This window comes from Orcinus orca, chromosome 2, assembly GCF_937001465.1.
Source record: "Orcinus orca chromosome 2, mOrcOrc1.1, whole genome shotgun sequence".
In the NCBI taxonomy this organism is placed as follows: domain Eukaryota; kingdom Metazoa; phylum Chordata; class Mammalia; order Artiodactyla; family Delphinidae; genus Orcinus; species Orcinus orca.
The window spans coordinates 91,571,863-91,583,926 of NC_064560.1; the positions used below are offsets into that span (position 1 = coordinate 91,571,863).

Here is a 12,064-nt window from a genome sequence, read left to right on the forward strand (position 1 = left end):
ACAGTTGAAGCGATAGAGACCTGGAGAGCTGAAGTGACTTGCCCATGGTTCCCCCCCGAGTAACCTCTGTGCGCCTAGGCTATGGAACCCACGAAGCCAGGCCACCTCCTACTTATCCTGAATGTTCAATTATTCATACTAGCCTATTCCAGACCTCATTTTGCTTCAGAGGAAGTTTACATGTCAACCTGGAACAGGAGACTAAAAGCAAACAAACAAAATATGTGGTTGCTTATCCAAAAAACAGGGTTTTAAAAACTCACTATATTTTTAATGCTGTGTCTGATTGTGAAGATAGGCTACTTACTCTAAGCTCTGTGAGAATTTACAGGTTCACTAAAATGATCTTGCTAGTGTACTAAGTTGAGAAAGGCATTGAAAATTTGTCACCTCCATGAACGATCAAAGGGTGATATCTAAAACTCACTCTCCTCACCCATGCACATAAGTAGGTACGTGAGGCAGTTAGGTTGCAAAGCCAAATCCTACAGACCCCCCAACAGGGCCTCTTCTCTGAAACTATGAGGTGTGTGTACCGATGGCCCTCTTACATCTCAGCCTGCTGGCAACAGGACAGCAGCTCTCCTTTCAGACAGGAAAGGGAAGAAATTTGAGAGCAATAGCTGTGGGACGTTTGTGTTTCCCGCAAGTCTCTGTAGAAAGCAGACAATATGCCACAAGGGCAGCAGGCCACAACGGCAGGGACCTGAGGGAGAACACTAAGGCTTTCAAACAACGGGTCTTTTCTAAATGGATTCAGCTCAGTGTGGCAACGGCACGGGGCCAGGCGGAGTGGATGTGTGTTCCAAACTAGGTGCGGATCATTTATTAGCTCTGTGAACTTGGGCAAGTCACTGCACTTCCCAAGCATCAATTTCTCCATCGGTAAACAGAGTGACAATACCTTCCGTGTCAAAGTGGTGTGGAAGTAAATGAGTAAAAACTTCCGTTTTTTTCTGAGATTGAATGAGTCAATTCACATAAAGTACTGAAATGCCAGGACTCCCATGGATACCAAAATCCAAGAATCCTCAAGTCCCATGTATAAAATGGCATTGCACAGTTACCCTCCGTATCTGCGGGTTCCACATCAACCACCCGTGGATCAAATATGCAACGGTACAATTCTATTATTATTATTAAGAAATATGGAGAAATGTCAAGACCTTATAGTGTATTCATGGGTCTACAAAATGCTAAATCTCACGTCTAGGCCAGTATTCTGGCAACTACTCCTCTAAAGCAGTGTCACCAGGCCTCACTACCACCAAGCCAATCTTCTAGGAGCGAGGGAGGGAAATTTTACCCTTTAAAAAAAGAAAGAAAGAAAAAGGCACAAGAAGGACTAGTACCACAACAAATGTCTACTTGGGTCTCCCTACACGGTCTTAGGTGAGAGTATCCAGGAAGGTTTTTTCCCCTACAGGTGTGTCTTTGCTTAAGCCTTTATTCCTACTAAATGAAATCCCCCCGACTGGGGAGTGGGGTCTTTGGAGCATGCACACATGTGTAGATTCATTTGAACCTTAACAAGCATTGAGTACTTAAGTGAGTGAGTTTACTGGAACCTGTTGGCGGACGTAGGTTTTGTTAGCTGGTAGGATGAAGAGAGTAAGGTTGGTACCAAGCCATCATGAAAAAAATGAGAGTTGTGCTGTTTTCACTGTGGCCATCATGTAACATTCTGCTTTTCCTAAAATCACCTACAGGTCAATACTGATTTTTTAAATGTGACTTCAATGTTTTAGCATTTGTTGATTCCATGACTTTGTTTCAAGTCTCAACTGCAACCAAATAACTCTCGTTCTCAATTAGGTAGAAAAAAAGATGATCTTTATATTAGATCCTTGAGTCTACACTGAATCATGCCTACCTCTAAACCCAATATTTACATAAGATGCAAGAGCCTCTCAAAACAGTTCAAACTCCCATAAACAGCACTGTTTTTAATCTGTTGCCTACAACATACCAATGAGAAAAATCATGGTATCGTGTCATAAACTGCTATGCAAATGATGCTATTTGTAAGTACTAACATAGTTTAGTGCTTACAGTCATATTCTCATTTCTAATAATTCTCCCAGAATGGAGTCTTTCTCTGGACTCTTAGCCTGCAGGATAGTCTTTCATCAAGAAGCTGAAATTTTTAATAACCTGCCAGCATATGTTTTGTATGTGCCAGGCTAGGCTTGATGACACAACATCTTCATTATCAAAAGAAACAGGTCTACAAACTGTAATAGGACATTAAAACATGCCTGTGCTCATAAAGTAATGTTTTGATGTCTAAATGTGCACCATTATGACGGTCTTCTGGGACAAAAGATAATTCTAATCCTAAATTTTCAATAGCTACACTCAGTGGAAATTGCGGTTCACTTCCACTCTGAATGCAATTTCACTTTGAAGGCAAAAGAATGTCAAAAGTCTCCTACAAAAAAAAAAAAAAAACTCTTCAGAACTACTTTATTTTTTATTTTTATTTTTGGCTTCTAACCACACCCTGGCCAAGCACAGGTCTCAGAGTGTAAAAAGATTTCATAATAATGATTTTTCCCTTGTTAAGTTAAAAAAAAGATTTAGACAGATTATTAATTATTCAAAAGTGTCACATTTGACAACATTAACAATAATGCCAAATGTATTTGGTGACAATTTAAAACGGTATTGTTTAAAATAATTGAAATTAATATATATTCAGGTTTCTAAATGCAATTCAGCCAAATGCTAATATTTTAAATATTTTTAAAACTTAAAGTCAAACATTTCAAATTTATCATAGTCTAGTGTCAGGAGAATTTTATGAAAATTGGTTTGAAATATTGAGACAGCAAATACTTTGTACATTAACATTTCAGTCTTTTAGATTAAAAAAGTCATACTTTTCATGGTTTAATCTCAACAGTTTTGCTTAAATTTTTTTTTTATATAAGATGAAACAAAATCTAGTCCAAGGAGAACACAAGAGAAACCTCTATGGGCCTCAAAATTAAATACATTTTCCCTGTTTTATTTTTTTCTAGAAGAGTAATTCATTTTGGTATCCTTTAAATAATATGTAAAAAGCTGGCCATGACAAGTACTGCATTTAGTCCATTCACTGATGGAGGGGGAAGAAAAGCCCGGAATAGATTATGAGGAGAACAGTAACATTTGTAAAAGGGAACTCTCCCTTCTGACTATTCTCTAGATGTATTCGTCATTTCACTTTCACAAGAATAATGGGGTTCTCTCTTGTGTGCCCCTCCCTTTCTATCACTTGTGTCTTGATTCATATACTCATATAGTGGGTTGCTCAAAGCAGATGCAAATCACTGCAGAGCCCACTACTACAGACATCAGTGGGGAAGGAATCAGTTAAGGGAATCTGCGTCTGAATTTTCCGCATCAGTTATGCTTTCACCAGTAGCTCAGCCAAAACAGAGATTGGGATTAAGAGAAGCCAGGCAAGTCGAGGTCTCTGGATGCAAAATGATGTAACTTTTAGAAAGGTGGGGATAATTCATATATGAGTCCATATAAAACTAATTATTAAGCAAGTTTGAAACAGACTAAGAAGTTGTACAATTCATCCTTCCATCAATATGTGTGGAAAAATCTGTACACGTCACTCATATGCTAAGAGTTTTTACCTATTCAGTTCTTGCCGGGAGATTTTCTTGCTGGAATGTATTATTTTCTCAACATCTCACAGGCACCAGCAGTTACATAAATTTCCTTGAATTGTCTTCAAAAACATATGACTGCTGACAGAATACTATTATACATTAGCTTCCAGGTGACAAGCATTCACTAATAGAATTTCTCTCTCATAATAAAATACAACTAGCTTAATAACAATTGTTAGAAGCATCTGATCAAGACCCACTTACAGCAAATGATTAGATTTGTAATGTTATTTGAATATGGTAAAAAGATTACTTCCTAATTATCATAATCAATTTGAGGACTTTTAGGGCTCAAAGAAGGAACATTTAAAATAACCTAATCAACCTCATTCACTTTGTATATAAGAACTAAGGCCAAAGAAAGTAAAAAACTTGCCTAAGGTCTCACTGCTGGTAGGTAACGCAGCTAAGTCTAGAAGAAAGTGCCTTATCTTCTAGCAGAGCCTTTTGCTTTATCTCCTATCTGTTCACAGACACTTCGGGTTTAAGTTACCATCGAACACTCACTTGTGCCCATTTCTTTCTCCAGTCTTCACGGCCGTATCTGTGACTCTCCTTTAGGACCCACTTGTAGCACTTTAGGTGGGATGGAATGTCACAAAATGCAGTCCCATTTCCTCCAAACTCATAGTCCATTTTAAAGAGCCAGCGTTGGATTTCCAGGTGATCAATGACCAGCTGACTCACCTGTTCTATTATCTGTGGGGCCAAAGACACAGCAACATTTAGTTTCCTGGATTCCTTCTTATTGTGTTAACTTAGTTGTGGTACTTCTCATGTGTCTTTATTTCAAACAGTCTGTTCATTCGGTTTTCTTCTAGTTATTAAGACAGATTAGAAGAAGTTTTATGTGATACATGTATGTGTGTGTATATATATGTATATGGTATGAAGAAACCACTCACAAGTGGGACTAAAGACATGTTTAAAAGTATAATCTTATTTATGAGAAATTATGAAATTATCATTTGCTGGCTTTTAAAGGCAAAAGGGAAAAACCTGTGAATATCTGTAATTGAATCTTGATACTGTTTTCTTCCTTTTTCAGGGAATTATGTGTTTACTTATCCTTCAATTTTTTTTTTATAGTTTCAAGGTTGTGAAAAGTTATAGTCTCGAAAACTTTAACTGTTTGGAGCTTTGCTGAGCTTTTAAATGTTCTTGTCTATAAAGCATTTAATTTTTTCCTCATTAGTGTATGTGAAATACATACATTTGGCCGGTCAGTTGACAAAGTGTATTATGTGTATTGTAGGTACAAGACAGATAAAGGAGATAAAACACTCATGAAAGCAACTTTCTTGGAATACACACCTATCCTACATCTTATTTGAAACTATTCCCTCAAGAACTGGGCTCAGTCACATGAATGTTTCAGGGATAGAAGTTCAAGCTCTAATATCATAGTAATAATAATGATGATAATATCTAACATCATTGAACTCTCAGTAGGATCTAGGCCTTTGGCTAAGCTCTTTACATGAGTTTCCTTTTCTTTCTCTCTCTCTTTTTTTTTTTTTGGCTATGCCACGTGTCTTGTAGGATGTGGGATCTTAGTTCCCTGATCAGGGATTGAACCCGGACTCTTGGCAGTGAGAGCATGGAGTCCTAACCAGTGGACCTCCAGGGAATTCCAAGTTTTTTCACATAACACTCATAAAAACCTATGAGGTAGGCATCATTATTAATTCCGCTTTATGTAGAAATAACTGAGACTCAGCTAATTTAAATAACTTGCCCATGATCACACAGCATTGAGTGGCAGAGCAGAGACTCCACCCAGGCTGCTCTGAGTCCAATACCTAAGCCCATTTCTTCTCCACTGTGCTGCCCATCTCAACCTGCAGAGAGGTGGAGGAGAAGGGTGAGGTGGAGAAGGAAGTGAGGAGCAAGAGAAGCAACTTTCCAAACAGTCAACAAGCCATTTGGGATAAGTTTGAATCAGACAAAAAGTCTATAGCAAGATTACTTAATTATAAGTAATACTGTTCTAGTAGAGCCTTGGTGAAAAATAACTCATTAGATCACAAAATGATTTTTTTGTTTAGTCTTCTCATCTGACTTTCCAGTCTATATTGCACGGAAAAAACAATACCAAGCGTTCTCTCTCCTGAGCCTACCCCATGTTGTTCTTGGCCATGGTCTGTGCTTAAGGAGGCCTCTGCAGCACTATTCTCTTCACCTTTGATAAGTTTTTGTTCACCAAATGGATTTTTTAAAACTAAAGGGTGTGAAAGAACTCGAGATTATAGTTCTGTTGAAATCTGGAGCTGGAAGATTAACATTATTTTGATTAAAGGCACAATCTGTTCTCTTGAGTTGTGTCTTTCCAGCAAATCTTCCTGGGGATGTTACACTATGCAGCAGTGTAGAAGTGATACCAAAACAGGCATACTTGGGATCCCTGGAAGCCCCATGCAACCATGGGGTATTCAATTAGGGTGAAAATGAAATTGTCTTAGCTCCCTAATTATCAAGTAGTGTCTGGATAATTTGGGTGTTTAAATGACAAGTACTCTGGTCTACACACCATATGGCTATGAGCATAGCCTAGGAAGGTTTTTTAAATGTGCCTTCCGAGGTTACATCCCTTCTTTCTCTACTGTTGTGTCGAGAAGATAGATTCTATTTGTTGTATTATGGTCATACATTGCAGAAGTAGAAATGGTCTTTGGACTGTTAATATCCAATAAAATTCTTTTGCCAATGTAAGGAAAGTTGTTCTAGCACAGCCTTTTTCATTGTATGTTTGGATGTATGTATATTTGGAAGTTTCAACTCCTAACAGAATTATTATCTGTTTCTTCTAAATCCTATTGTTTGTTGCTTCTGAGAATCCTATAAATGGGTGCCTGTTGATGAATCCCGTACAGTAATGAAAAGGATCAATAGTATTGTAAAGACTGCACCACTGGAAAGAATTATGCGCTATCTTTAAGTGAAAATTGAACAGTGCTTTAAAATAGCGTCACCATTTTTGATTATTTAACCAAAGCTGTCAATATTTTATATGGAACCCATGCCAGAAAGAGAACTTGCATGGTTACTTTATGGAACAAAACAGGAAATGCTCACTGTGCTCAAGTTGGATTTTTTAAATAAATTACTTAATCATAAACCAATGACTTTATGCTATTGCCAAACATTTATCATTTTCTATTTGAATCTCTCTGTTCAAAAGATGTAATATATTTTTTAATTGCCATACATTTTATACTGGTGTAGGGCAGAAGTAGAAAAATGTCTACTGCTAAAATCCAACTGATAGCCAGGAATATTTATTAACCTAAATTAAGATAATCACAGCTTTCTTTCACCAGCTTTAAGTTTATGATGCACATCGGTAAGAAGTCAGTGTTATTGATTCATTACCATCTGCAAATTCAAAACGCTGACATGTTCAGATAGGCACTATGTGGAAAAATCTCAGTGGAGTACTTCAATTCTTGTTGACCTTAGAGATACATTTTCCAAACAGATAGCATGGACCTTAGTTATAACTTAGTTTATTGTGATACAATTTGCACATGCCATAGGTGAAATGACATCCTTCAAATCCAATTTGTCTATGAGGAGAGGTTTTTATCCTACTTCTGAATATCAGTATTAGGGGGAGGCTTTACTGCATTAAATGTTCCTGCATCTTTAACCACAATTAACATACAAAGTTCTAAAATATTTCATAGCAAAGACAGCCTGAGTTCTCATCAATGGGGACAAAAGCAAGACTCACTCAGTATAAATATTGCACATATTTTAAGTTTAAGGCTTTGAAGATTGTTTAATATACATGTATGAAATTGTATCATTTAAAAATGCATTTCACTTGTATTCTACAGGGAAGCAGAGTTAAGCAACCCACTCTGTTACCTTCAAATTCCAGTGGAGGTTAATGACAATGGAAGGGACATGCCAGGTTAGGAGGAGCCCCTCTCTTTTAATCCTATTAAGATTGCCTGTGCCTTTTCTAGACGCTGCCATCTTTAAGAGGAACTTCCTTCATGAGCCCATGTATTGCCCAAGGACACTCTATCTAGCAAGACTGAAACACTTTTGGGGCAATTTAATAAGCTAAATTTTCAAATTAGTCTCTGAAAAGTATGATTTGTTGAAAAGCTTGATTTTGGGGCTCAGCGGCTATGAGGTGCAGAGCATCAGGATCAGGCAACTGAGAGAAGAAGCGTGATCCCTAAATATTGTCCCTTACAAACATCCTCATTGTGTACAGTTCTTTAGTTTCCCTAGAAGTGGCTGCCCGGAATCACTTGTGATTGGCTCAGAGTAATGGTTAAGAGATGTATTGAAACAGAGGTTAGGAAATGTTAACAGCCATTTGTTCTTTATTTTCTTTATTGTGAAAAAAAATAGTTAAATGGGAGAACACCTGCCAGAGCTAACTCAAAGTGGCTAATTACTAGTTCTCTAGTGGCTACATTTGTAGTGACTAATATTATATAATAGTTCTCCAGATAGTTAGGGCCCTAACTATCTGCTGGAAGAAGGCATAGCCATAGACTCGGACCAAGGCAAAACCCAGAAGCAGATAGTTTTCCTCCTAGAGCCATTTTACTTCCCCTTTCTGGAATTTTCCCCCCTCCTTCCTATATGGCCACTTCCTGAGGAGCTGGGATTTTTTTTTTTTTACAGAGCCACAGATATCTGCAGCCCTCTGCCACATGCCCTTTGCAACATGACTCAGCAGAAAGGGCTCACTCCCTGGAGCTTTCCAAACCTGCTCCTTTTAGCCAAAATTGACTCTCACATTTCTTAGGGTCCTGCTAACTAATATGTTGATGAATTAATCCATGTTAAGTCAATAAATATTGATAGCAGATTAGTATATGAATAGGGCCTTCAGTTCCTTAATCCAAATGAAGAAATACTTTGGGAATTACAACAATTTCTGTAAGGCCCCTAGGAAGACGCTTTGAAACATGAAGGCCTAAAGTAGATCCCATCAACTCAACTCAAGTATTCCACAATATTCTTCATTGGGTAGGGCTGACACCAGAAGACCTAAAGTTCCCGTAAGGTCAAGAGAATGTGAAATATTTAAACAGAGCCTCGCCTGTCCACCCTGCATACCTGCTGGTGACTATAGACGTCATATATTCCAGGAGGGACTGGCACATTGGCGCTTTCAAAGACCCGTTTACTTCCGGACTTGGTACTATAGACATGAGCTAGTTCAGGCTCTGGGCCCAGGATGGGTACGTCTAACATATCCGCCACAGCTAAATCATCTCTGTGGAGGAGCCCGCTGACGATGTAGGCTGCTGTTCCTTGGATGAGATTTTTTATTCTTTTGATTGCCTTGGGACTGTACATCAGGTGAGTGGCCAGGCACATATGCTGCTTCTGGGGGGAGATCATATTATTCTTGTTAAAAGGTGTTCTTTTTCTGGTCCACACACCTAATTTATAATGTTACGCACAATAAATGCATTATTAATAACAGGCTGGGTTATGAACTATCCCGTTGTTTAGCAGTTTAAATTGATAAAAGCTGTTGGGATGAGGTTCCATAATCACTCACATCTTTAGTGTGTTGGAAATAGGCTCACTGGGAATAGAACTAATTACTACGCATCTGTATTTATTTGATCCACGTGGAATTATCCTTCTGTCAGAAGGAAAAGAGGCTGGTGGCCTTTGGATAATAGTGATTCATCTCTGCAACACTTCTGGCATGGTTTAACACTAAAGCGTCTGGAAAATCAATACAAAAAAATGAAGGAAAAAACCCCATAGTATTCTTCACTGTTCAGGACTCCTATTCTGGCAACCCTTTAAATGATTCAGTAGGAAATAGGCACTTGACTTGATACTCTCTTCCCAAAGTTCTACCAAAAATTCCGTTTCAGAGACTATGTATTGTTATGATGATTATCATGGTTCTTAACCAACACTCCAGAAAGGATTCACGAATGGAAAATATTTGAGAATTTCAGTGAGACTCAAATTTCTTTTCCAATGGAAAACTCTTTTTATTTTTGACTACTTAGACCCAGCTCAGCAATACATGTGACTGTCTCATTCAATTAAATAAATAAATCCAGCATGTCTAATAAGGGGCAGAGGATGGAGCCAGATGGTCAACACACACCAAAACTAATACAAGCATATCTCTGCTCTCAAGGAGTGGGGACACAGATGAGTACCATTAATGCATAACTAATACAAGGCAGAGAAGGGCCATAAAGAGCTACAGAGGGTCTTGGAGGCAGGGAGGAGGGAGGCAGAGGCCACGTGCTAGTGGGGAAAGCTGAAAAGGCAAATTACTCATTCTTCTTGGGCCTCAGTTTCCTCATCTGTAAGATGCGTATAATAGTAGTACCCATCTCATAAGGATGCTATGAGTATTAAATGAGATAATACATGTAAAGCACTTATAATAGCGCCTTGGATATAAGCAGTTAATGAATGTGAGCTTGTATTATTGTTATGAAAGAGGTCGGGGTTGAGGTAAGTTTTGAAGGATGGGTAGGATTTTAGCAGGTGAGGATGGCCATAGCCTAGGCTGGAATATGGGAACCCAAGATTGTGCTCATTTCCTCTAGAGAAGAGAGCATCATGGCACACGAGAAAGTGATGGGGCCTCGGAGTCAAATGGTTCTGTCTTTGAATCCAGCTCTATCCGTTATAAACAACCCGAACTTGGGCAAATGACTTAGACTCCTTGAGACTAAGTTTCTCCATCTTCTAAAAGGGAATAAAAATACCCATTTGATGGGTTCCTCTAAGGATAAAATAAGATCATAAATGTTTAACACCTATTATAATGCATGGCATTCAGTTGATATTCGATCAATGGTAGTAATTATCAATATTATTATGGAGAAAACTTTTTAAAAATAAAGTCATTAAAATGTCATGCAAATAATATAATGCAAGACGTGAGAGTCTTAATGGAGTTCAAGGGATTTTGTACACTCGCACCTTCTCTCCTGGTTTTAGTCAAAATTATCTACTCAATATGGCATTGAAGTGTGGAGAAATTCCGAGCCACTATTTTGAGGAGTATCTGCTGCACCAGTTTGCAAACTGTTGGAGGGTATGACTGCTGAGTATAAGAGAAAGCAACTGAGGAGAGCCCCTGGATTTTAGTCCTGTCTGAATTTGTAACTTGCAAGTTGATTTAGAAAACTATCTTTCTGAGCCTTGGTTCCCCACATTCAAATGAGGGGTTGAACTAGAAATCTCTAGGGTCCTTCCAGCTGTGATACAATGTTCCCTTTAAAACCAAAGCTCTTCTGGACATACTGTTTAATGAGGACAGAGTTTCTGCTTGGGATGTCGAAAAGGTTTTGAAAATGGATGATATGATGATTGCACAACAATGTGAATGTAATTAATTCATTGAACTGTACACTTAAAATGATTTAAATGGTAAATTTTATGTTATGTATATTCCGCCTCCCCCCCGCCAAAAGACAAAATAAAAACCTCCTCTGAGAAGAGGATTTTATGATTTACCCTGTTGAACCCTTCCTTCAGAGCAAGTGTTATATTCTAAGCTCTTTAGGTGTATGCAGTATGCCTTTGCTTAATTTAAATCCATTTTCAAAAACCTGCTTCTGAGAATGCAGCTCTAGGAAATCCGGTGTTCCATTAGACAATGGCTGGTGACAGCAACTCGTGGGTTTGTGTTTCCCATCTAATTGATCACTGTTTATCCCCCTTGTTTAGTTCACTCCTTTCCTTTCCCTACAAATTATTCCAATGAGAAAATGTGAAAAAATGATGTGTCTTGTAGAACTGGTGACTTGAGTCACAAAGTATGTGGTAGGCTTTTCAGGGTACCTAGAAGAATGTTTCAAAGGGGGCAATCCTCTCATGTTAAGTACTCTTTCCTTTGATCCATACAACACTGTACCAATTAACAGTCCCTGTTTTGGAGACGAGGAAACTGAGGCTCAGGTGATTTGCCCATAGTCACACAGCTGGTAAATAGCAGAGGCAGGATTCAAGTTCAGTATTAGCACAGTTCTCATGCCATAGATGCCATGATTTCTCCCATTTTACAGATTGAGTAGTGAGGTCTGGTAGTTTTATGAAGTGTGATGAGGGGCTGGTAGATGCAGCAATAGAACCTAACGTTAAAGTTGCACATTTCTGGCCGGAATGGATTTCTGTCTGCTCTAGGGTTGTTTATCTCTCTTGGCAAGTATTCTACGCAACTCTATTATGTCATCTCTGGGCATGCCTTATTCTTCAGGCAAGATGGTACCACAGTATTGTGTTCAACGTGTGTTTAATAAAGATTTGAATGTAAGTGATGGCAGAGGACACATTACTGACTGCAGGTCTTGTGTGACCATTTAGAGAAAATCAGTATCATCAGATCCAGGCTGTGGATTAACACAGATGACAAAAATCTAAAATGTTCCTAATTC

The 12,064-nt window shown here is 38.4% G+C and overlaps 1 protein-coding gene and 1 long non-coding RNA gene across 2 annotated transcripts in view; one reads left to right on the top strand and one right to left on the bottom strand.

Moving 5' to 3' along the window:
* LOC117203819 (uncharacterized) overlaps positions 1-12,064 on the top strand; it is a 188,837-nt gene that overhangs the window by 82,136 nt on the left and 94,637 nt on the right. The gene's annotated exons all lie outside the window — the stretch shown is intronic.
* The window catches only part of IQCH (IQ motif containing H), a 203,453-nt gene that overhangs the window by 58,446 nt on the left and 132,943 nt on the right, over positions 1-12,064 (bottom strand). Inside the window, 1 exon segment of the mRNA XM_049706661.1 lies at positions 4,176-4,367. Coding sequence (XP_049562618.1) covers positions 4,176-4,367 — 192 coding nt within the window.